The sequence below is a fragment of the Leptonychotes weddellii genome, chromosome X (assembly GCF_054177405.1).
Source record: "Leptonychotes weddellii isolate Sample4059 chromosome X, ASM5417740v2, whole genome shotgun sequence".
NCBI classification, from domain to species: domain Eukaryota; kingdom Metazoa; phylum Chordata; class Mammalia; order Carnivora; family Phocidae; genus Leptonychotes; species Leptonychotes weddellii.
In genome coordinates this window covers 82,316,796-82,344,456 of record NC_138385.1, presented here as the reverse complement: position 1 = coordinate 82,344,456, position 27,661 = coordinate 82,316,796, and the positions used below count along the sequence as shown (strand labels likewise).

General features: G+C 37.2%; 1 protein-coding gene across 1 annotated transcript in view; it reads right to left on the bottom strand.

Annotated features, from left to right (window-relative positions):
* Positions 1–27,661, bottom strand: part of DMD (dystrophin) — a 1,845,074-nt gene that overhangs the window by 782,633 nt on the left and 1,034,780 nt on the right. The window contains exon 39 of the mRNA XM_081807964.1: positions 18,556–18,731. Within this exon, the coding sequence (XP_081664090.1) occupies positions 18,556–18,731 (176 nt within the window). The remainder of the gene's footprint in view (positions 1–18,555; positions 18,732–27,661) is intronic.

The window sequence follows — 27,661 nt, the reverse complement described above, 5'->3', positions numbered from 1 at the left end:
ACTGTAGGTTAATCATACCTCAATTAAAAAAACCCAAAACAGAAAATGTATTCTGCTGTTATTTGGTGGAGTAGTCTATAAACGTCAGATCAAGTTAGTTGATAGTGTTGGTCTTCTATATCATCGCTGATTTTCTGTCCCACTGATTGACCAAATACTGAGAATGGGGTATTAGATCTCTAATAATTATTGAGTTATGTTTATTATTCCCATTTGAACTCTGTTAATTTCTGCATCATAAAATGTGGGGTTTATTGTTAATTATGTCTTCTAATGAAATGACCCTTTTGTAATCATAAATGCCCTTTTTTTGTCACTAGTAACATGTTTTACCGTAAAGTCTATTTCATCAGGCATTAGTATCACCTTTTTATTTTCCTCATGTATGGTATATCTTTCTCCATTTTTTTTTTTTTTTTTACTTTCAAAGTATATGTGTCTTTGGCGCTGAGGCATTTTTTTAGACAGAATATAGTTGGGTCTTTTAAAAAAATCCAGCCTGAAATATCTTAATTGGAATTCTTAATACATTCACACTTAATGTGACTATTGATGTAGTTCTATTCAAATCTGCCATTTTGCTCTTTTTTTATGTCTCATGTCTTTTTTTTATATGTCTCATAGTGTTAACCACATTCTTTTGTTAGTTATTTTTGTTATACAAATTTAATTCCTCTGTTTTCCTTTTAAACTATAACGTTATTTTCTTAGGGGTTGTTCTAAAGTTTACATATGCAACTTTATTTATCATAGTATACCTTAGATCAACTAATTTAGCTCACTCCCATTAGGTTGGCTATCATAAGAAAAAGATTAAAAATATTGGCAGGCATATGAAGAAAAGGGAACTCTTGTATGCTCTTGGTGGGAAAGTAAATTGGTACATCTACTATAGAAAACACTATGGAGGTTCCTCAAAAGGTTAAAAATCAACTACCATATTATTCAGTGATCACACTTCTGGGTATATATCCAAAGGAAATGAAATCACTATATCAAAAAAATATCTGCACTCTCACATTCATTGCAGCATTATTCACAGTAACTAAAGTACAGAAGCAACTTAAGTGTCCATCAACGGATGAAAGGACAAAGACAGTATGGTATACATAGATACACAATGGAGTATTATTCAGCCTTAGAGACATCCTGCCATTTGTGATCATGTGAATGTACTTAGAGGACATTGTAGTAAGGTAAATAAGCCAGACTCAGAAAGACAAATATTTACGGTCTCACTTATATGAGGAATCTAAAAAAAAAAAGTCAAACTCAGAGAAACAGAGAGTAGAATAATGGTTGCCAAGGGCTGGGGGGTGAAGGAAGTGGGGGAGATGTTGGTAATTGGGTATAAACTTTCATTTATGATGAGTACGTTTGGGGATCTAATGTACAGCATGGTAACCACAGTTAATAATAATGTATTGCATACTTGAAATTTGTTAAGAGAGTAGATCTTAAATGTTTTCAACACATGTACACAAATGGTACCTATAGGAGGTGACAGGTATGTTAATTAGCTTGATTTCAAGGTATACTTGTAACAAAATATCACATTGTACATCTTAAATATGTACAATTTGTCAAGCATACCTTAATAAAGCTAGGAAAAAAACCTAATTCTAGTAAAATATAGAAACTTTACTCTGATAAGCTCCATTTTCCCTCCTCCTTTGTGCTATTTATCATCATATTCATTGCACCTATGTGTAATAACACAAAAATACAGTGATATAATTGTTTTATGCAAAAATATGCCTTAAAGACAAGACCATACATCTATATTTGTACAGTCTTTTATATTTATGTGCATATTTACTGATTCTGTTGCTTTTCATTTGTTCATGTACATTTGAGTTAGTGAATAATATCATTGCTTTCAGCCTGAAGGAGTCCTTTAATTTTTTTTTTCTGTAAGTCAGGCCAGCTAGAAAGAAATATTCTGATATTTTGAGAACATCTTTATGCACTTTCTAAAGAACAGCTTTCCTTTATCTGAAATTCCTGGTTGACAGTTTTTTTTTTTTTTCTTTCAGTACTTTGAATACATCATTCTACTGCCTCTGGCCTTCACTGTTTATAAGAAGTAATCTGCTAATCATATTATATTTCCTTGTATAGAATGAGTCATTTTTCTTTGACTGTTTTTAAGATTTCTACATTTGTGGTTGTATTTTAGTAGTTTGATGTTTCTGATCACTGATCCCTTTGAGTTTATTTTGTTTGGGGTTTGTTCAGCTTCAATGTTTTTCTCAAGAGTATGACCATTATTTCTTCAAATAATTTTTCTGCTTCTACATCTTTCTTTTCTTTCTGGAACCTACATTGACAGACTCAATGTTTTCCTATAGTTCTGAGTTTCTGGTCATTTTTTCACTCTTTTTTCTTTTTGTTTGGAAGATTGGACAATTTCTATTTATCTTCAAGTTTATAGATTTTTTTATTCTCCCATCCTGAATTTGCTTCTGAGCCATGTTTAGTAATTTTTAAAATTTCAGTTACGATACTTTTCAGTTCCAGAATTTTCACTTGTTCTTTTTTATAATGTAGAACTTTTTTGATATTCTCTATTTATGTCCTTGTCATCATACTTTAATTATTTAAACATGGTTTTCTTTAAGTTCCTAAAAGTTTTTATCATAGGAGCTTTGAAGTCTCTATCTGCTCAGTCTAACATCTGGACCAACTCAGAGGCAATTTCTATTGCCTGCTTTTTCCCCCTTGAGTATGGTTTATGATTCCCTGTTTCTTTGGATGTAACATTATTTTTCTAGAAAAGGCAACATTTTAATACACTGAAGGAGCTCCAGATTCTGATTCCCCCCCACACCATCAGTGTTGTTACTGAAGTTTTAATAACTTACCTGGACAGTATCTGTGGAATGTTTCCCCATAGTGTGTGACTGCTAATATCCTTTCTCTGTTTTAGAAAAAAAGAATATGCTTTGTTTCCTAGAGATCAGTAGAGCTTAGTTGTCTTTAGGCAATGAGGCCAGCAGTTGAGCTCAAACAACTGCAGTCAGTAAAATTTCCAATTTTTGTCAATGAGTCTATATGTGTGTTAGGCAATGTATTCAAAGTTCAGTTTTTAAGTCTTCCTACAGCATTATATGGAGATTGTCCAGCCCTGTATGACAGTCTCATTTTTCATCTATCCCTGAAAAATCAAATGTTTGGCTAGCTGTCCAGTCAATTGTTTGCCCTAATCAAGACAGCAACTTTGGGACAGCAGAGTTGCTAGTTGGCCCAACCATTTGTTACCTAAGTCTCTACTGTTACTGTGCTTCTGGGCATGGAGTTTTAGATGTTTGGCTCCACATAAAATCAGCCCCTCTGGAACTGAAGCTGCTGGTTTTCATATGTTATACTACTTCGATTTAACCACTATGCTGACCAAGCTGGGAATGGGCAGGGGGAACAGTCCCAAACAAAACACCAGATTTCTACTGTTCTTATTCAAAGTTCAATAGTTTTCCATAAATAATCACTTTCCAATATATGTAAGCCTGTGATTTCCAGAGTCATGTAATACTTTGTCCACTTTTATTGTTGTTTTTTGGGAAGTAGATATGTTAAGCTACATACTTCACTATCCCAGAAGTCCTATTCCCAGAGACTAAGTTCTAGGCCCTATTCAGGTACCAGGCACAGGAATACCCAATTTATTTACATGATCGCTAACCATTACAGCTACCCTACAAGATACGCACTATTTTCCTTATTTTCCTAATGAGTAAAATGAGGCTCACATAGTTTGAGTATCTTGCCAGACAAACAAAAAAGCAAAGTAAAAATATAAACACAAAAGTACCATGCTATTTACTTCCAAAGGAAATAAACACAAGTAGGAGCATAAGGGATTATTGCCCAGCACTTAGTTAGCAGGTTTATGTAATTGACCAACCTCAACTCCATTTATTTAGTTTCCACTGTGCAGTGGAAAGGTTAATTGGCAAGAAAATAAGCTATTTTGTCATGGGTAGACTCTGATCATTTCAAAAATCATCTGTTGATTCATAAAGGTAGCATTTGTGCTCACATGAAATCCTGATGAAAATATGACTGATATTCTTCACTGAGTTATATCCACAAAAACCATCTCTAGCAACAAAAGATCACTGAACAGTAATTTTAATCTTAATTCACATTTTTTTTTTTTAGATTATATTTATTTATTTGACAGAGAGAGACACAGCGAGAGAGGGAACACAAGCAGGGGGAGTAGGAGAGGGAGAAGCAGGCTTCCCTCCGAGCAGGGAGCCTGATGCGGGGCTCCATCCCAGGACCCTGGGATCATGACCTGAGTCAAAGGCAGACCTGAGCCACCCAGGCACACCTTAATTCACATTTCTTGATCCCTAATGGACACCAATATATTCACAGTTACAGAACATTCCAGAATTTCCATTTCTTTTATATCTATCAACTGCCTCAGAATCTTCCAAGTTCTGAAACTCCACAAACAAAACACACATTCAAGGATTCTCTTGTCCCCTTTATTTTGTAAACCAACTTTGCCTCTTTATCTACTTCCCCTTTACTCAGGCTTCTCTAGCTTTCTTTCTTTACTAATTACCCAAATTCTACATCATTAAAAATTCATGAATACATCAAAGATAGTATTATCCCTAGATACTGGAGGAAGCACAAATCTGAGAAGATACAGGCTTCAGTCTCACTAACTGGCTGAGGGAGAGGTAATAAAGGTAGTAGGGAACACTCACTTGTCAATTTGTCTTGTCCCAGCTGTCCTTGTCAGCTATTTTGTTCACTTAGGTAAAAATAATCATAATGGAAAAGGCATGAGCTTGGGGTCAGAATCACTGATATTTTTTAGTTCTTAATCTTTCTATAACTTTGATCAGCCTTGGTAAAAAATCTTAATCTTTCTGAGCTGCAATTTGATAATTTGTACAATGGACATAAGAATACTGCTATCTATCCATTGCCTACCATGTCACAGTCAGGTGAGAGGATGAACACACCTAAAACTGAGCTGTTGTGAAGATTGAGGGAATATTTGTAAAACTCTTAAAGACTATTTTGTAGTGTAAGCACACAAAACTTAGCATCATTAATATTTTTTTAGATTTATTTGAGAGAGCGCACGAGAGAGAGTGAGCGAGAGAGAGCGGGAGCTCACAAGCAGGGGGGAGGAGCAGAGGGATAGGGACAAGTAGACTCCATGCTGAGCATGGAGCCTGACACGGGGCTCGATCCCATGACCCCGAGATCATGACCTGAGCTGAAATCAAGAGTTGGATGCTTAACCGACTGAGACACCCAGGCGCCCCTCAGTATCATTAATATTAACTCCTGTGACTTCCAAGTTTCTAGCTTGGGCAAACACATAAATAGTGATACCACTCACAGATTTTGTGAAAGAACAGAATATATTCAGTGTTGGATAGAATGATTTTTGAGGTGGCTTCCAGACATGAAAGAGGAAATGCCCCATTAGAGGCTAGATATGTTTGCCTAATCCGGAGCTATACGCTGGACTGAATATTAAATTTAGGATCCAAAATAAGTGATTGTGGCACAGACTACTTATCTGCATACTCTATGATCCATTATTCCCTTCTTCTCTGTAAGAAGAGCCCAATGTTTAGCTGCCTAGCTCAGAGACTATGGTCATGAGAATCAGTTCCGACCAACAAGATGTAAGGAAGGGTGTTGTGTGGACTTTCTGTGCAGTTCCCTAAAAGGGTAAAGGCATTCCCATTCTCTCTGCTTCCCAATATTGCAGCCCGAAAAGCATATGTGATAGCTGGAGAGCTAAAAGTTATCTTGGATCATGACGATAAAGGCCTTATCAAGGGATGGCAGATTTTGAGATAGAAGGAGCCTTGGTGTTTGACACCATAGAGTAATGATGCCAGCCTGCCTCATTGCAGATTACTTTTATACATGATAGATGGATACATTTCTATCTTATTTCAAGCAGTATTTTTTTGTGCACCTCCGGATTTGATTTCTAACTGATAGGGAGAGCTAACATCTGTGGCTATGGATAGCAACCAGGGAAAGTATATAGATTAAGAGGATATGATATGTCTTAATAGCATTGAGGAAATGTCACTTAGAAACATCAGGATTTAAGGGGGAGATGAAAGGAGGAGTGCAATTAAAAAAGGAATTCTGCAGAAAAGTAGGAATAAAATCAGATGAAATTAATGACATGGTAGGCAAGGTAGCACAAAGTGCTAATTTGGAAAGTGGTCAGTTAATGCCAACCGGCCTACTGTAGGACTGAGATTTGTCCAGTGGATTTAACTATAGGAGATCACTGATGGCCTTGGCAAAGATATTATCAGAGCAGTGGTGGGGACCAAAAGCAAAACAAAACAAAACAAAACAGATAAAAGAGAATATATGAATTTAAGTATTAGTAACTATAAAGAGAAGAATTTAAATGGGAATAAAAACTAGGAAAGGGAAGTAAGAGACCTTTCTCATCTTGGGCTGCCCAGAATCTGAATATCCTGTATATGTGGGGGGCGGATTCCAAGGTCATTATGGAATAAAATGGAGGAAGTTCTGTTTTCAAATCTGGAATGAGTGACGAAGAACTCCAAGGTACCATTTCCAATTCTTTCCAATAGCAATGACATTCTTCACCCCCCGTCTGCAGGGGTGGGGTGGTCTCTGAGAGCATGCAGACCCAGGGTGTGATTTGGACTATATAGTTCCTGAAACTGAGCCTCTCCTTTGCTCTCTGTCCATTTAGGAGTTGGTGCTCTAGCCTTCTCTTTGGCAATGGGAGCAGGTCTTTATCCTTCTCATAAAGTTGATTTTTGTTTATATTAAACAGAACTGGATTCTGCTATTCACAGCTAAGAACTCTGTCAAGTACAGTGGAAAACATTATGAAAAGAGTATTTATAATTTATTTTTTAATCTAGGAGCTACAAATGTTTACTTGGTCAGGGGTAGGAAGCCAGTAGAATAGGGTGAGGATATGCTTGTGTGCATTCGGGGGAGAGAGAATAATTAATGGGAGCCAGGTTCCTGTGAAATAAGAGATAAGGCCTTCTTCAAAAAACAAGAAGGAGATAGTTATACATTCACCGTTATAACAGTAAGTGAAAAATTCTTAGATTAGCAGCTCACACATGTATGGTGTTTTCCATTTTAGAAAGGGCTTTTAAAAACATTTATCATAGTAGAGAAAAATATTTTAACTTATATTAGCCAATGTGAGAAAAAGCTTGTGATCATTTTCGATTTCTATTAATGGTTAACTGTGATAATTGAGAATTAGTAAAATAGAAGAGCCTTGTTCAAGAAAACATGAGAACAGAGTCACACACATATCAAAGGCATGCTTTAATTATATTAAATCCAGGGAAGGAATCAAAGTGATCAACACATTTTTATCTCAGGACTTGGGGTTTTCCCTTGGGCAGAAAGGTAATCCACTGACTCATGGATACTGTGTTCATTTTTAGCAGTATGAAGGTTTGCAATTCTAACAAAATTACTTTCGAAATGATTGCTTGTAGTAAGACCTATGTCTCACAGGATAGGCTCTGACAGTAGACAATATAAGTTTCCTCAGCAACAAGGAAAATGAAAAGCATGTAAAATCCCCTTTGGCCTGTTTTAAGCCACTGGTGGCTTCCAGGTGTATCTGCTGTACAGATGGACAACAGACAAATTTTAGACATCAATAACCTTAGAGGGAGAGGGAATTTACAGGATCTCAAGCAAGGAGTCTTCCTGGGGCAGGCTTCAGTCTGTGCTTGTTTCTCATATTCCAGTCTCTCCACCTACAGTATCTCTAGCTATTGAACACTTGAATTTCACTGAATACTGTATCCATGCTTTAAATATGCTTGTAGACATCCTTTCTTTCACCAGGGTCCTATACATATATAGGGACATGGGGACATTTCTGATCTGTCATCAGTATGATGGGAAATTTGAGCTTAGTTTCCTATGTGTTGTAATCAATTTAGTCTCCTGATATATCCCCAGTATTTTGTTTACCAACCCTTCTGACTTAGGATAGTTAAGGGGGGGTAGTCTGTGCTCAATGGAGATCACATATATTACCTCAGTTCGTTAGTTACCACTAGTACTCATCTGCCACAGTGGCTTCCTGACACCGGAACTCCTTCTCCACAGTATCACTTATTAATACGTACCCTGGGAACTCTGTTTCGATTACCAGCTAGTAAGTCAATGAAGAAAGGGATCTCACTGAGTTAGGTGACTGGGAATTGCTACCATCTCTCCAAGAGGAAGAAAAAAGGCTCAGTGTCTTCAGCAGCTTTGTCTTCCTCCTGATGTTCAGACTTACACATCCAAACACATGTTCTCTGAACACCTTGTTTTAGATGTTTAGAGGCTCCTCAAACCTGTCATATCCCAAGGTGAAGTCTGTATGTCTGATGTGTGTCCCTCTTTCCATCTGGGTTCTCCCTCTTGTATTTCCTATCCGAGCTAATGCATTCAATTCAGAAATGTGGATAAGGGGTCATCCTAGAGCCCTCCCTTCATCACCCCCATCTCATCGAATCAATTACTAAGTCCTTTTATTTTCATCTGCTTAGTGTCTTAAATCTGTCATGTCTTCATGAATTTTATTCAGCTCAGACATTTCTCATCCTTAATCTGAAAAACTATAGAACTACTTGAGACATCCTACTGTTAGCCTCAACCTCTTCATTTCACCCTGACCTCAACTATCAAAGGGGCCCATGTGCTTCCAAATCTGAACTATTTGAAACCTTCCAAGGCCCTTCTATTCCACACCAGGAAAATGTTTGAGATACAAAATCTTCCCTGACCTGCTCCATCTTGACTGCTCGTATCACACCATACTTCGTCCTTCAGACATACAAGAGAAATCCTCTTATTAAACTTGACTAGGATGAGTGGATAGGTAGTCTTAGGGAAAAAATGTTAAATCGGAGGGATTACATAGAGTTGTTTAAACATATTTAAACATTTTATTTTCTTTTAGAACATATTCGCCTCTAATTCACCACTCATTTGGTATGGGGTCCAAGACCTTTCCTGAAGTAAGGATCCACTGACTGAAGTGCCGCATACTCTTTCTTACATAAACCACTCCCCTATTTCATCATCTAGGACTTTCAGTTTTGGTTTCTTCAAACTAGAGTAAGTTTTAGAGAGATTAGAAAGAATCTAAATGAAAAAATCTTCTTGACTTTTGTGATTTCTACCCTCTACCCCCAATCTTAAATAGTTTCCTCATCTATAGCTAATCGAACATTTTTTTTCCCTGATCATCATTATCAAGTCTTTCAAAGCATTCAACTTAGTTTTCATAGAAACCATAATTCTTTCTCTTTGCATTCCCATTTTAATTAAATAAAAATATAAAAAACAAGAATATTTTTTATTAAACAGGTTGGGAACAACACATTGGTGGCTCTTGGAAATGCTGCTCTCAAGTGGTGGGAGGCAAGGTACGTGGTTCCAATAAGGCTACTCGAAAAACTTTCAAAAACATATAGGTTATTAATATCCAGCATTCAGTTTGGAATAAAAATTGGGCAGTTGGTTTTTACATACAGAATGATGAACTCATTTAAATGAAGATTTAAGAGAGCTTCTCTTTTCTAAACTGCACGTAGTCCTTCAACATAGCCCACTTTTTCTTGTTGCACTGATTTTACTCATGTCACTTTTTTCCCTCTGGCATGTCCATCCATTCGTTCTTCATTTGACTCCTGACATCCTTTAAAACCCATCCCAGAGATCATCCTCCATTACCAATTCTAACTCCTACCTCCCCAGGCCCCTAAGAGTTCATAGAAAGCCATGAATAAAGTGCACCCACGTGTGTATCTATAGAGTGATATTGTCTGTACCAGCCAATGCAACAGCATGTTTGGCTCCAGCTAGTCAGTTTCACTAGAATTTGCCAAGTTGCAAAGAATAAAATATGACATAAAAAGATTAACTATGAGGCTAATTTTTCATAGTCTTTTGATGAAGAATTATGAATGTCCTTGAAAGCTTTTCAAGAGTCATCAGATAACAGATGGGAAGAGACCAGATTTTCCATAGACACCTGTGGATAATAATATCTGTATGATCCTCTTTGATCAATCTAAAAATAGCTCTTTGATGATATGGATTGCAAAGTAAAACATTTTGTGCTTATAGATTAGATGAAAATAAAATACTCAGTCTCAAGGTTAATTTCTTCTTATTTCACCTAGAATTTATTAGTTGTGATACAGTAAAACTGAGGTAAACAAATGTACAAAGTATTTGAATCAAAGAGTTTTTATATAAAAAGCTATGGAAGTTAAAATCATTTGTCTCTCAAGAGTATTAAATTCAGGGGGATACCTAAAACATGAATTATTAACCCAACTTCTTTAAGGTTAGAATTGATCTAGTCCAATTTCCAGAGCTAAAGATGATCCATGAAAATGTGTTAATATTATTAAAAAACATTGAAAAAATGGCTCTGGCTCTGTACCTCTATTTTTAACCTATGCAGCAATGTCAAGTGTAGAGATTTATAATCCTAGTTTAATTTGAACGTGAATAAAAATCTTAGAATTTAAACTGAAAAAATGTTTTTTTAGATTTTCTGCTAAGTACTGTGGGCTCTAGAGATGAGAATAAGCTATTGCCTGGCCCTCATGAAGCTTTCAATCTTGCCAAGGAAGATAAAACACATGTGGGTAGGCTACATGATAGATACATAAAGTGTAATGTGTTATAAAAAGGAGGAAAAAGAACTTAAGAGAACAAACTGCTTCTGCTCGAGAACAGGAAGTAGTACTCACTGAGGAAAGAATGCTTACGTTGGGTAGGATTTTCAGAGAAAATTATGAGAAAGGCAATTCAATCTCAAAAAGCTAATCAGGTCATTTTATGCTTGGGACGCAAGCTGAAATAATGAGTATGATGGATAACATGTTTGGAAAGCTAGGTCAGAACAGATTCTATGTCCTATCCCCTTGCTGCAAAGCATGGCCAGCTAAGGGAATGGGCTTGCTAAGTGAGCGGTTGATGGGCAGAAACTGGAAGTACATCCTAGAGAATACTACAGGTCAAAGCTAAGATAAGTAATGCAAAATTGGATCTAGAGGAAGGAGGCCAGAGTCAGACTGTCAGCGTTTACATCCTAGTTCAAATACTTGCTAGTTATGTGATCTTGGGCAAAGAACTTGAGCAGTCTGTGCCCCAACTGCCCTTCCATAAAGATGAATACAAGAAAAGAGTTGTTAATGAAGTATTATAAAACAAATGTCTATGGGAAAGCAGTTAATATAAACGACTGAAGTGGGACAGGTGTGGCAAACTGAAGAGTAAGCTTGCGTGCCCAAACCGGTGCTTCGCAAACTTTCCTGCGCATATCAATCACCTGGGAGTCTTGTTAAAATGCTGACTACGATTAGATCCTGCATTTCTCAGCAACTCCCAGGTGACGTCTGTGCTCTAGTCCAGAGACCACACTTTGAGTAGCAAGTCTGAAACATCTCTTATTCAGATGCAGCTGACTTGTGCCTTGACAGATTGTGGAGGTGAGGGCCCAGTAGCCAGATCTGAGTTTTCGTTTTTCTTTTTTTTTAACTTTTGTTTTAAAGATTTTATTTGAGAAAGAGAGAAATAGAGAGTGCATGTACAAGCAGGGGGAGCAGCAGGCAGAGGGAGAGGGAGAAGCAGGCTCCTGCTGAGCGGAGCACCCGACGTGGGGCTCCATTCCAGGACCCTGGAATCATGACCTGAGCCTAAGGCAGATGCTTAACCGACTGAGCCACCCAGGCGCCCCTCAGATATGCGTTTTCAAAAGGAGACAGGAGCCCTTGTTTGTTTGTTTTAGAAAATATGAAGCCCCTTGATGTTTAAATGTTGGCAATTATTTCAAAAACAGTGCCTCTGTAAAAACACTACACACTTTCCAAGCTGGATTCCACCTGTGGGCACTCAGTCTGCAAACTCGGGGCTGGCTGAAGAAACCAGGGAAGTTCAAGTACAGAGCAAGTAGACTGGAATTAGGGCTGACAAGATCCTGGGGGCAGAGTAGGAATGTGTGAGAAGGCTTTCAGTACTGGTTTAACATGGGTATGCCGGGTCCATTGGAAAGATTACAAGTACTATAAAGAGATTTCTAACTCATACTAAAATTTTTGGTTTTCATTTTGTAGGAAATAGGGTGCTATACAGAAGGCTATTTTGGTTAGGGGAGCCTGAATTTGTCAGGAGACAAAATTAAAGAAGACTTAAGAGAGAACAGTTGTCTCACAAAGAGTGCACAGAGTATATGAATTGCTAATGGAGATTTTCAAGAAGAAGTCCTACTAGGCCTACTATAATGAATTAGATAAGGCTCATTTCTAATTAACAGCATCTATTTGCATGCAAACAATGAACTAAGGCCTTTAAAAAACAATTTCTTCCCTTAAGTACATTTAGGAATGCTTCCCATTAGCTTATTTACACCAGTAATTTGCTTGGCAAACTAGCATAGATTATATGCAGGTAAACTTTGGTTCACAACATCAGAAGTAGAACATTTAAACGAATAAGAAGTTACAGATTTTACATGAGTCTTGCACAATAGGGCTTTTTAAAAGACCTAGCCTTACTTTGAACTTTGATGTATAACTGAAAGATTTTTGTGTCCTTACAAAAGGAATGTAAAAACATTTTCCCCTAGGACTGCTTGCCAGAAAGATGCCAGTCTTCGTTTCAGAAAGGGTTACTGCCCTTTCCACACACTGTTCCCCACTAAAAGATTTAAATCAGAGGCCCTTGGAGAAACGGTTGATTTCAAACCTGGGGCAGGGAAAGTACACGGTGAGCTTGGGGCATTGAAGCCAGAGCTCGAACAAGTTCCCACTGGTCAAATTTAATAAAGGTGAGGATATCAACAAGAATAACTATAACTTATTGTAACATATTGACTAAGTAAGAATCCATAAATGCATACTGATATCAAGGAGAAAAGTGAAAGCTTTTCTTTTTAAATAGAGGAAATCAGCTTGTAGGTTCATGTCAGAATTCAGAAAAAAATCACCATCTTGCAACCCTAATGTAGCAAGTTTGGGAAGGATCGTCAAAGGATATTAAAGCCGTTAGGGACCTATTAATTTAAAAAAAAAATGATACTTTACAACTCAAGATCTGATGGCCACCACCTAAACCAAGTGATCAAACTTAGCAGCATTTAGAGTGGGACCACCTCATTTTATGACCTCTGATGTGATCCGAAGTACACACCGTCTTTTATGAAGTATTCTTGCCAAAAACATTTAACTTGCATCTTTTCAAGTCTCAACATCCAGTTTACAAAAAAATACAGTGAAAAGAGAACAAGCTAAATGACATAATGAAGGGGAAAATATTAGATAAATCCAGAAAGGTGAGATTTTTTTTTTTGAGGATATTGTACCAGACTCTTCCAAATGTCAGTATCAGTAAAAAGAAAAAGCAAGTGGGAGAGCTATTTTCCACTAAAAGGCACTGAAGAGGGGCACCTGGGTGGCTCAGTTGGTTAAGCGACTGACTCTTGGTTTCGGCTCAGGTCGTGAGCTCAGGCTCATGAGATTGAACCTCAAGTGGGTCTCCGCACTCAGCATGGAGTCTGCTTGAGATTCTTTCTCCCTCTGCCCCTCTCACTGCTCCTGCTCTATCTTTCTCTAAAATAAAATTTAAGACTGAAGAAACCTAATAATTGAAGGGGATCATAATATGCCACTTGGGCGTAAGAATTATTTTGAGTGGAAGGCAACTGAGATAGAGCAGACACAGGAAAAACTCTCTACCCAGCGTATTTCTGCCTTAAAGTAGGGCATACACCTGCCCTTGTGAAGGGATTCCGCTGTCCCTTTTCTGGACCAGGAAGAGCAGATGACTTTTTATCACTAGAGGTAGCAGCATGGACTTGAATCTACTTATTACTGACATATCCTTATCTTCCATTAGTTTCCCCATATATTTGCCTTCCTGCACTCTATCACCCCTAGAAGCCCAAACCCCTTTCTTTTGTCTTGTCACCTCCCTACAATTTAATTCTCTTTGTTAAAATGGTATTTAAGCTCTTAGGTCTACCGCTTCTTTGGCTTTTCACTTCTTTCCTATGAAGCCCCCTGTGCCACATTAAAAAATTAACATCAAATAAAATCTGTATGCCCTTTCTCCTATTAATGTGTCTTTTTGTCAATGTAACTTGCAGTCTCCAGATATTAAAGCTAAGAGGGTAGAGGAGAAAGGTTTTTTTTTTTTTTTCCTCTCCTACAAAACCAAATGCAATACATAAAACATGATGGGACATTGGTATGAAAACCTCAAAGAATGATATGAAAGACATTTTTGAGTCATTCGGTCTATTTGGATATGGGTGGGATGTTAAACGATAATATGGTATTATGTTTAATTTTCTTGAGCATGGTAAACAAGCATGGCTATATATGGCATGTCCCTATTCTAAGGAAATACATGGTGAAGTATTTAGAGGTATAGCATAAGGGTGTTTATAACTTACTTGCAAATTTTAAAACAACAAAAAATGTGTGTGTGTGTGTGTGTGTGCATGTGTGTGTTATTGCCTATATTAAATAAATAAAGGCACACATGGGGGAGGTAGGGAGAGGGAGGAAAAAAAATGGCAAAACGTTAGCTATTGAATCTAGGGATTTAGGAGAAGGAGAAGAGGGTATATGGGTATTCCTTATGCTACTTTTTTCAACTTTTCTATATGCTTGTAATTTTTTATTTAAAATGTTGGCAAAAGACAAATTTCAAGCAGTGTATTCGATCAGGTGGCATTTAGATTAAAACTCTTATTCCTCTAAGTACAATAATTGCTTTATCTCTACAATGGTGGAAACAATACCATATTTGCCTAAAGGGAAAAGGAGAGATAAATTCTTGAGATCACTTTTCATTGCTATGGATTATGATTCAAAGATTCCTCAATTTAGGGATTCTACTTCCCATCACCTTGCTGACCTCTTCCATTCAATCTTTTATCAACTGATATTATTCTAAGTAAAATGGCCTCCCTTATGTTGTCAGCTATCCATTGCTCAAAGGCCTGCCTACCTACATTCCCTTGACTGGTACATCTCCTGGGATATCCAGAAAAAAAGGAGTGTATGAAGATAGTGACGACATCATTAAAAGGACTGAGACCACAGTACATGATAATGAGGTCTGGGCAGAAAAACAGCTAGCCAGTTATAGTTAAGATCCTTTTTTCCCTATGCTATGGAGCCCTCTGGCAATCTGACGATGCCTGGGACTCTTCTCAGAATCATGTTTTTAAGTCCAGAATATAAAAAGCCAAGAACTCCGAAGAAAGTCAATTGTACTGAAATACGGTTATAAAACTACTAGAAAATATTTTTTGTGATATAGCAATACATGTGCTTGTTTATTATTAACACATTGATAAGATCTTATGGAAGATCTGATAACTGGTACAATTTTGACAAGTGGTAACGTTGAACAATACTTTGAGATATGTGTAGCTACTCTACTGAAATATAAAAATATCTGTGATTTCACAGGTACTCCTAGTATTACTCTGGTTTGTTGCCTTTATTCAAAATGGAAGAGAATGCTCAATTTCCATTAGAGGTTAGCAAAAACAGAGGTATTTTTTTTACAATTCAAGCTCATGGCACCCCTTGAATCCTACCAATGGACCTGGGCTTAAGAATCCTCATTACATACGCTTGCTTTGTTTTAGCCTATGATTTCCTTTATGGCTGATAAATTTTCATTTGCATCTTCTTCATTTACAAAGACCATATTGGTGGCTAAGCCATCATTAAACTCATTATACTGTCATGCTTAAACCTATAGATGCTATCCAGTTCCTCTGCTACATAATTGAGGCAACAGTGAATTTTGTCTTCAGTTGTATACCTAATTGACTGCATTTTATACTTCATTTATTTCCAACATAAACTAACCTTAATGGATGTCCACTGCTATTTGAATTTGTTCTGGGATTTTTCTGCTCATATTTCTGATATCTTGCATTTTCAAAAAGGGTTTAAAATTATGTAGCTGTAAGGCTCCAAACAGTTTTGCAGATTTTTTTTTTCTGCTTAAATTGTGTACTTTCTTTTGTATGTGTACATGGACTAGGAAACATGAAATATTTCCAACAGCTGCATTTAAAGCCCATTGCAAACTGAGAATACTGATGTCAACTTGAATGGTCATTTTATTTTTCACCTGTGCAATAAATAACCTCTGGTTCCTGCTGACTTTTCCTTGGGTTGCAGTGAAAGCATGGCATTGATTAATAATAGTTTCATGATTACAGCTCTTCCACTATTGTTAGGTTAACATATTCTTTTTATGTATATTTTTTTACTTTTACTTTATTTGCTACTGGATGCTTGGAAATAGCTGTTAGTGTATTGGTAGAAAAGGCACTTCTATTTTATTACTTTTTTACATTTCATAAAATTTAAATGATACAAAAATTCTGAGGAAGTATGCCATGAAACTGATCTCAGTGGAAATTTAAATATGCTAACATTTATTTTTAAAATGTAGCGTGAAGTAGACAACTTTAAAAGCTGAGTTAAAAAAAAAAAACCCTCAAGGAAGCTGATCTTGACTTTTTAAAGCACAAAAGTACAGTATTTAATGTAGGTCAAAATGTTTAAATGGAAAAATATTTCTAACCAGTTAACAGCCAAATCCCTAGCTGTAATTAACCTACAATTTGTGTAATATTTCATCACAGTGTCCTCATACACTACTTTCTTGTAAACTTAGAAGGATCTAAAATTTTAGAGCTTATTTGGTGAAACAGTCTTAAGGCCCTATGTTTCTAAGTTCTGATTTTCATTTAGAAGTCAGTAATAGATCACTTTTTCACCTGAATTTTTAAAAACTTGTTATCAGAGAAAATATTGACATGTTGTATTTAAACATAATATGAGCAGGATATTTAGAGATGAGAAACAATACTTTATATATAATAAAGAAAAAATAATCTTCCAACCCATTTAATCTACTTTATGAATTCAAGTTATTAATTTTTAGAGCAGGCTATGCAATTTTCCTTAATCTGCCCATTTGTTAACATCTTATTTTAGACTGGATTGACTTTAGTTCAGAAATGATATTATACAGGTTTAAACCTGCTCATAGTCTAAACATATCAGTTATTTAAGTAATGATATAGTTGTGTGTTTAATAGAGAGATTTCAATGTGGGGAAAAAAGTATATGATTTTCCCAAGGAAGCAGTTTCACCACCAAGTTTAGACCTTTATTTTCCATTATCTCTATAAAAATTATAATTATTTTCTAGGGCGCCTGGGTGGCTCAGTCAGTTAAGTGTCTGCCTTCAGCTCAGGTGTGATCTCAGGGTCCTGGGATCGAGTCCCGCATCGGGCTCCCTGCTCGGCGGGGAGTCTGCTTCTCCCTCTGCCCCTCCCCCCTCTCATGCTCTCTCTCTCATTCTCTCTCTCTCAATAAATAAAAATCTTTAAGAAAAAATTATAATTATTTTCTAAGCCAAGATTCAAACTAAAAATGTTTTTAGATGATGCTATTATTTTTAAACTTTATCAAGAGGTGTGTGTGTGTGTGTGTGCAGGTTAAGTAAAGCATCCCTTTTGTAGAGGAATATGAATTTTATCTACTTTTTGAATAATGCAACAGGAGCAAAGGCGCCAAGAGGAGGTGGGCAAAGACAATGGACCTAATTCTGAAACCTTTCTAATATATCCTCACCAAAGACATTCATCAATGCGTTGTCCTAGCTTTCTGAATATTAAAAACCACCTATGTAGATGATAGGTAGGAAGCAAGAGCTTGGCAATAGAAGGGAGTTTTCATTGTTGCAAAACAATAGTCTCATTTGGTAAATAAAGGCCAAGTCCTCCCTTATGAAAAAGGCAACATTAGCATCAACAACTGGAAGCATAATACAAAATCCCATTTATAAAAATATCTATGCCTTCCAAGTGCGGCAACATACATTTGGCATTCTGGGCTTTCAGGACCTTCCAAAGGAAAGTTAAAAGATGACTGAATTCAGCAATAACCTTTCTGAGGTTTTATTTGCCCCTTTATTTTTTGCCCCTTTAGATTTGACCATTGTCCGCCCAAGTCCCTCTTCAAGCATGTACTGACAAACGTAGTGGAACTAAAAAGTAAATATGACCATCTTGGTTTTGAGTATCAGAGTCACATTTATAGCTGTTCAAAAATCTAGCCAAATCGCAGTCTTTCCTACAAAACAGTCATTTGTTATTTCCTTTTGTCATCTTCTTTCAAATAAATGAGCCTCAGCTTGTTAAAACCGGAATATACTGAAGATGTTCATATTTGAACAATCGCTTGGTGTTTAAAACACACTTCAAAGTTTAAAATAGCAAAGTGCTATTTCACTAGCAGCAGCTACATGTTTCAGGACATGAGACACAGAAAACAAATTCATTATTGTCACTGATTAACAGTTGAGGGGCTCCTTCCCCTTACTGCTTTTCACCCTGGTTCCAATCTTTCACAGAGTCTTTTTTAGAGGACAGCTTAAATAGCTCTGCTAAAATTTTAGGATTCCTATTTTTATCTGTTATCCTACCTCTTTTTTCTTTCTACCAGCTGTTTGCAGACCTCCTGCCACCGCAGATTCAGGCTTCCCAGTTTTTCTTGCAGAATGCTGGCATCTGTCTTGGAGGACTGTTGAATTACTTCTTCCCCAGTCGCATTCAATACCTTGACAACAGTTTGCCGCTGTCCGATGCCATCCTGGAGTTCCTGTAAGAGACCAAAAAGGCAAAACAAAAATGAAGCCCTACGTCTTTTTATTTGAGAAAAGATTTAACAATGTGCTACAACATGTGGTTCTACGGGGAGAGACAGAAATAAAAAAGCGCCGTGTGAAAGTTTCTCTATGAAACTGACATGCCTATATCCAAAGGCTACAAGACAGAAAGACACCTTTTATGTGTCAGTAAAAAAAGCACCCTCTCAGTTCAGCTCCGGTCTTTCTATTTGTAAAGCTTGTCAGCTAGACGATGGTATAATGTCCTACAAATCAATTAGTTGGAAACCTTCTCAAGAGCAAATTCGATTTCTTGTACCCACAAGGATGTTCCACGTTTAATAGTCTATGAAGTGTCGTAAAATTTTAACATGAAAAAAGTATTTCGATTTCTTAATGACTGTCGATAGGAGAGGTGAAAAAGAACAAACATACTTTAGCCATAGTATTTAAAAAAAACAACCTCTAGAGATACTTAAGCAAAAATTCATTGCTATATTAGAAGGAAATTTATTTCAAATTCTGTTTCCATCAAGGTATTTTGCATTATAAAACCACATAAAACAGAATTAATTGCTTTCAGGGGCAGCCTATCAAAAAATCCCTAAGGTACAGTGATAAATTTTAAAATAATCTATAGCCACCAGAACATTTTTATGAGTCATTGATGATGTCAAGATGAAATACCTTCCACTTTTTATCCTGAATGAAATTTTAAGAGTAACAGAAAAGGAGTGTCATTAAAAAAGAGACTACTACAACCAAATATACATAAAAACAAAAATGCTCTTTACCATTACCTAAAAATGGCACTCTACTATTTTTTTTTTAAAGATCATCCAGAATGTTTTAGGCAATTAAAATAATCCAGTACTAAATCTGCAGGTTAGAAAATGAAATGATCTGAGAACTTGAGATCCCTACCACATTTAAATCAAAAAGGCTCACAGATTCCCACATACTAATAGCATAAAGTTAGTATGCAGAACACTTACCTGATAGATGTGATTCTCATGATCTTGTATTCTTATATTTCCCTGTCTTTTGAGCCAATACCAAGGACATAGTAAATGCCAGTCCATGCTTGCCAAATAAAAGAATGGATGCATGTCTTCTGAGACTGGGTCAAATCTAAGATTCTTATTCCACATAAAGAATTTTTTTTTACTACTTTCGTGTAATATTATTTTGAATACTAGAATTTCTGGTAGTATAACTTTAACAGTTAAAAGACTCAATCAATCAGCAAAAATGATAACAAGGCCATTATTCCAGGGACCACAGTGCCTCAAATGAACATAAAACTATGCAGTTATCGAACTGTTCATAAGCTTTCCTCACTATACTCTCTTACATGTACGAGATATGCTCTAGTGAACATGTGGTATTTCCTTGCAACTAGTTGATTTTGCACCATTACTTGAATCTCACTCTTTACCATCCATTCACACCGGGGTGGCGTGTGACACTCACTGTTACTTGCTTAGTAACGGGTACACTCATTCATAACAAACTGTGTCTATATTCCTATTATACCAGACATTCACTGAGGTCAGAGACTGTGTCCTATTCATGACTGTGTCCTTAATGCTTAGTCCAGTATCTGGCGCATGGGAGGTTTGGGTAACTATCTGTTGAGGGAACGCATGCATGTCTAAATAAAGGAAGTGGGGGAGAAGGGAGACGTTCAGTTTCATCACTGTCATGGTATCATTAGTATTAATACTTATCATCAGGCCTCCTAGAGATTCAAAAAAAAAAGTTCCATTTTCTAGGTTTCAGGCAGTATATAATCTAGCGGAAGAGGTGAGACACAGTTGTGAAGGATAATTTGTTGTACTCCATACAAGAGAGAAAGCAAGATGCTCATAAATGATGCACCAGAAGAGGGATGATTTCAGTGGAAGGATGAACAGAAGATGACTCTGGGGGGATGTGAAATATGAAGAATGGGTAGACCTGAGAAACGTGGAGGATCAGGGGGGTTAGCAGATGGCAGGAGGCAAGGCCTATGGTGTGCCATTTCCATGATGTGATCAGGAGTATGTATGTGGGCTCCATGCACTGTATGGGAGGGGGAGTGCAGGGAGAGGGGCAGCCCTGGGTGGATCTTGGGCCTCGGCAGAGAGGACTTGGCTTTTCATTACGGAGTTTGCAATGCTTTGGGTGGCAAAAGAAAATAACTTCCGTTGTAAGTACAGGAGTATTGGAGCTAGAGCTGTGTTTCTGGATAATTCTGAGGCAGAGTTCAGGCTAAGGTTAAGACAGGGACACAGGGAAAACACTAGGACAGGATTCTGGGAGACTGGTATTGGGGTAAGACTAGACTTTTGATAACGCACCAGAAAGGAAAAGATAAACCCAATACACTGTTAGGGCAGAAGCTACAGGGTTTGTGAACTAGCTGGATCATGCAATCATGCATGACTACTGGAATGGGAAAATCTTTGCCTAAAAGACAGAAGTCAGAAAAGTAGAGAAGAAAGATTAAGACTCTGATTTGTACCTTCAGTGGTGTCCAATATCCACACCTATTCGTAATATTTTGAAAAAATGCCTGGAGTATGTATTAGATGTGTGCTATAGCATTGCGTCTCAAACTTTAAAGTGCAAAAGAATCTCCTAGAGAACTTGCCAAATTGCTGATTCTGGTTTAGTGGTTCTGTGGAGGGCCCAAAATTCTCTACTTCAAACAAGCTTCATGGGGACGCCGATTCTGCTGGTCCAGGAACACCACACTAGTAGTCGGATGACAGAATCTTTGTTAAGTAATCAAAGAATTCTTGGTGGTGGTTTATAATGCTATAAGCTAAAACTGCTTCAGAATTTTTATATCAGCTCTTCTGCTTTGTATTTTTGATCTTGGCCCTTCTACTTCATGGCTGGTGGCTGCAGTGACTTTTACAACCCAATTGTAGAATCAACAAGGGTTTTATTCTTCCTATTTCCCAGATAAGAGAGAGAATTGAATAGCTAAGAATAAAGCAATAATTTAAAATTGTTAGATATAAATCTCATTTATATAGAGTCCCAAACCAGGGCCTTCAGGTTTTTTAATTTTGTGAAAGGAGAGCTCATTAAATAGTCTATTGCATTTATGTGAGAAGATTTTGTAATCAGGAGAGGTATTTACAGTGTATGAACCACTTGAGGAGAGCTTTCCGTAATAAAGAATAAGACAATGGCGTAATGGATTGAAACAGGAAGTAAAAAATGTGTACGTGGTGTTTTACAAGTTAGCCTCTGAGCCCAAAGAAGATAAAATTTGATGTAATAAATTAAATGTAAAACCTCAATCAACTTTATTCACTTAGGGAAAAACAAATTAATTTTAATTCTATAGCTTCTAAATATTTTAAGCACTAAATTATTCACTACCAGCAAAATGTCCAAGCTTTGATATCATACTAATGTTCTGTTGTCATAGACATCCTTATCTATTTCTCTGGCAATTAACATCTAGTCTTAGTTTGGGACAGAAAGAGAATCATAATTAAATCTATTGGATTATTCATCACAGTTAGAAAGCTTATTGTGTTTTGATTCTGCTATGAAAGCATCATTCTTAATAAGGATTCCATATCAGACTTCCCTAGGGAACTTTTTCAAAATATAAAAGCCCAGAATTCCACCGTTGGCTGACTGCATCAGAATCTCTGGAGGTAAGGGGACAAAGGAGTACAAAATAGATTTACTGCTGAAGAAAGAGTAGGCAAGAGACACGTGGAAGGGGTGAGTGAGCAGGAGAGACATGTTTCATAGTTACTGCATTATCTCAACTTCTTGTATGCTTTTTAAATGGAGAAATGTTCTCCATTAAATTACAGGAAATGACACATTTAAGTCCCTCAAGTCTGGTTAAATTGAGGGAAAGTCAGAGAAATTATGGGCAAGGAAGGAACTGCTACATTTTTTTTTTAAAGATTTTGTTTATTTATTTGACAGAGACAGAGCGAGAGAGGGAACACAAGCAGGGGGAGAGGGAGAAGTAGGCTTTCCGCTGAGCAGGGAGCCCAGTGCGGGGCTCGATCCCAGGACCCTGGGATCATGACCCGAGCCGAAGGCAGACGCTTAACGACTGAGCCACCCAGGCACCACGGAACTGCTACATTTTTACAGAGGAGAGAATATGAGGCAAAAGCAGTCAGTACTTTTTATACGAAAACATTACATACATTTAAAAAAGTCTATTTGCCAAACTTTTCAAAACTGTATGAAAGCACAAAAAATGGAACATACAATGTGACCAATAAAGAAAAAGAATAAGCTAAGAAGCAGTTATGGGAAATTGTACAATGACAAAACTGGATAAGCTGGGTAAGAGTTAAAGAACTGGCCAAATACCACAAACTAGGCAGAAGAGGAAAACAGACGGATAAAAGAGATTGGGAGAAAAGATCAAGACTGAGGGAAACCGAAGAGGAAAAAAACAAACCTTCATTGACCAAGTAGATGCGTCAAGAATGCAATCCTGTGATTTAATTGTAATTTCGTTAAAGATTTCCTTGGAGACAGATTAATCACTGACTCCGTTCACTCACTGGTCAAATGAAAACATATAAGAATAGGAACATTGGACACTGGTGAAACCGCTGGAGAAAATTCTACTGTGTGATTTCATAAAAATATGATGTGTTATCTTTTACTGCTTTACCCTTTCTGTCCTGCTTAAGATCATTCCCACTGTTTTCTCTTTGTCAGTCCCTAGAATTCAAGTAAGAATCTGAAAAATAGTTTCTGGTCCTTTTCTCAAAGATAAATTAAACGAGTCTGTTTCTCACGTTGATTCTTTTTTTTTTTTTTAAAGATTTATTTATTTATTTGAGAGAGCGAGAATGAGAAAGAGAGTACATGAGAGGGGGGAGGGTTAGAGGGAGAAGCAGGCTCCTCGCCGAGCAGGGAGCCCGATGTGGGACTCGATCCAGGGACTCCAGGATCATGACCTGAGCCGAAGGCAGTCGCTTAACCAACTGAGCCACCCAGGCGCCCCTCTCACGTTGATTCTTAACAGTACATAGTCACCACTGCCTTTAGAGGTTTTGATATGCCTCAGAAAGTATTCAAATTTTATCAGATGATGAATTTTTGTAAGGAAGCAACATAAATGGACAAATACCCAAAGCATACAGCAGGCTCAGTGACAAGACACATTCAACCTAGCCCATTCGTCGACTGGCTGACTCCATCCTGGCGGAAGACCAGATGACCCTGGGAGAGGATCTCATGAGGACAGTGACAAGCACTGAAAGATGGCTGGAATTTGGGAAATGCAGGATTTAAAAGAGGGAGAGGGACACAAGAGTAGAAAAATGGTGTATCTAAAAAAGGAGTGAAGGGCACCTGGGTGGTTCAGTCGGTAAAGTGTCTGCCTTCAGCTCAGATCATGATCCCAGGGTCCTGGGATAGAGGCTTGCATTGGCCTCCTTGCTCGGTGGAGAGCCTGCTTCTCCCTCTCCCACTGCCCCATGCCCCAGCTTGTGCTCCCTCTCTCTCTCTCTCTCACCCAAATAAATAAATAAAATCTAAAAAAACAAAAGAGTGGAAAAAAGGAAACATGGCCTAGAGAAATGACAATTTTTGAGTAAAGAATGAAAGTGGTAGGAGGCAAGAAGCAAGGCCAAGTTCAGGCACCTAGAATGAGGATATGGAGAATAATGCCTACTTATTAACCACAAGCTAAAGTCCAAACACTAGCCGACCGAGGAAGGCCTAAAGGGCCTCTGCAGCCTCTTTTCCCCCTCTGCTTTTGCAGCCTGCTGGACTGCTGCTCCCCACTTCCACCCTTAGCTCCAACTCCCTGTAAAACTAAATGGCCTTCCACTTACTTGATGGTCCCGCTAAGTTTTGCAGGTGAAAGTCATAACTCACCTGCCATGCTCAGATTAAATGTTTCCTCTTCTGCTGGACCCTTTAAGAGGCCAGGGAGAGCTAAGTGCCTCTCCACTGTGTAGGTATTTGTAAAATATTTCTATTTAGTATCATTTGTTGGTAGCATTCATGTCTACATTAGACTTTACGGCTGAGGATTCAGTAAAATAGTTTTTTCTTCTTTTGATCATAAAATATGAATTCATATTTAAACTGTATCTCAGGTTCAACTTTCATCTGAGGACCTACAGATCTTTTATTAGTAATTTGCAAAATAAGTCAAATCAAAGAGGAACAGTCTTTAACAAACGATCAACCCAAAATAAAATGCACCATTTTCTTCCTATTCTTCTCCTGGTCTAATTTTATTTGCATTTCAGTAAACATTTATTGTGCTTGACAAATAATAATGCCCAAACCATAAGTATGTTGTTGTTAATTTGTTGCAGGACTTGGAGGCAGGAGGGGGGGGGTCTTGGTAGATTTTATCTAATACCCTCTTTTTCCTGGGTGATATGATAGCACATTTGCTGGTTGGTACACATACCCTTCCCTAACTGCTCCTCATAATGGTTGCTATAAAAGAATAATGAGAATTCCTTTTAACACTAGAATTAGACTGCTCCTTTTCCCAAGCAAACATCCTGCCAATGAACTAAAGGAAAATTATGCACAGTAGCTATTTATTTTAATGGGACATTTACCTAATATCAAATTACAATGAAATTTCCTTTGGATGTGTTTATCTCATCCACATCAGTGATATATACAGTCATTATTATCACTGCTATTAATGTGCATACCAAATGGTATTTGGTACTTTAAGTACTAAATGCTTTGAAAGGTTATCTCAGGTGTTTTTTTTTTCTTTCCCACGAAATAATGCCCTGGGCAGAAAATTCCCAAAATATACATTCTTTAATTTCAAGCAGACATTCCAAAAGAAGAAAAAAGTATATATGTTAAATCTCTGCCTTTGGGGCTCTGATACTAGAGACTGTAAGTTAAATCTGTCCTCAGACATGATATGGCATTAGAACTTAGTAAGTATGGGTGGGGCAGGCATGCATTCTACTCTGAAGGAATCTGAATTAGTGGTCTTTGCTTTAAAGAAAACTGTTATAAAGTACACAACTTTGCAAAGTTAATAGGTTTTACTGAGTAAAAAATCGATGATAGGCCTCTCTAGGTTCACAGATTTGTTCAATCTTTCTTGGCTTCTAAATCATTCATTAGAACTTCAGGAGAACTAACTGGGAACATTTAAGAGTTGTTTTTCCTCTCTATTTACATAGATTTGTTATGAAAACAAATTGACTTTTCTCTGATCAAAAGGAGGTTCTTCTCTATGACCATGCTTGTTTTTTTTTAACTGAAGTGAAATTAACATAGTGTTATATTAAGTTCAGGTGTATAATATGATTCAATAATTATATACATTACTCAGTGCTCCTCATGATTAAGTATACTATTGATCCCCATTATCTATTGCACCATTCCTCCCCCACTCACCTCCCTTCCAAGTATCTATCCACAGATAAATGGATATAAATGTAGTACATACATACAAAGGAATGTTACTCAGCCAAAAAAAAAAAAAAAAAAGAATGAGATCTTGCCATTTGCAACAACATGGGTAGATCTATTGGGTACTATGCTACGTTAAATAAGTCAGACAGAGAAAGACAAATGCCATATGATTTCACTCATATGTGGGATTTAAGGAAAGAACAAACAAAGAAAAAAGACAAAAAAACCACCGGACTCTTAAATACAGAGAACATGCTTGCTCTCTTAATAAGAGATCCTGGTAATAGAACATATGACTTCAGCCATAAATTTCTTTTAAAAATTATTAGGGCGGTTGTAAAAAAATGTGAGATATTTCATCATGGAACATATTGCATGCAACCAGAAAATGCTCACTCTAAGAATACTTGAAAGGAGACATGGATCATTTTTAAATTCCTCCTTCTTTCTAGAGGTTTTACCAATCTGGAGCCACACAAATATTTATTCGAAAGCCATTTGGTGGGTATAAAAAGCATAGTGAGTGTATGAAAAAAGTAATATAACTTTTTTTTTTTAAAAAAGCAAGATGATCTGTAAATGGAATTAGGACTGGAAATATCTGATTAAAAGTCAAATCTCATTGGCTTTGAAAAGCTGGAGTTTCCTATTTGTACTTTCCACGCTTACGAAGTATTTTCACTAAGCGGGGCATTCACTGACTAAATCACTATTTACTGAGTGCCTCCTATGGGCCAGGCACTCTGCCAGGTGCCGGCTATTGCTGCCTGCAGTAGAAAGAATGGATTGGAGAAGCTCTGGAGTAAAAGGAAGAAGACCAAGTAGGAGATGTCACTGTAGTTAAGGGAAGGGAAATGGTAGTGTGGATGGGGAAGTAGTGGGAGAGATAGAAGTGGTTGGAAACAGTTGATATTTGGGAGGTAAATAGGATTTAGCCCTTCACTGGAGATGTGAGGGAAGGGAAGGATATCGACTAGGCAGATGGGGGATACTGGACTGAACTGCAGAGGAAAAATTAGGTTTGAAAATATAACTGAGATAATTATTGGCCGAGGTAAGTCTAAGATTCATCATGTGGGTTTGGCTCTGAAGGTGGTTGGATTCCCCATTTTCATTGAAAACAGTAAGGTTAATTTCAAAGGGAGATTTTGTAATTCAAACATATTTTGGGACTTCCTGAATATTTGCCTGACAACTGCAAGGTCATTACTGACCCTTGTTATGTCTGTAGATTGCTACATTTTATTTTCATTTGCTGGCAAAGAGATCCATGGGTCTATCTCATGACTCACATAATGTAGAAAGTTCAGAGGCAGTATGATTGCCTAGAACATTTGGAAAAAAATAAGAGTATTGCTCTCATTGCAGTTGCTTTTATCTACCCATCCTAAGTTCTACCCATCCACTGCTAAATATCAATGGGCAATGAGGATTTAAAAACATATTCATGCTGCTGTGTAAGAAATCAGGAATTTAACTTTTCCCTTCAGACTCCCTCTTTTTTGTCTTCAGAGGAATTTTATGT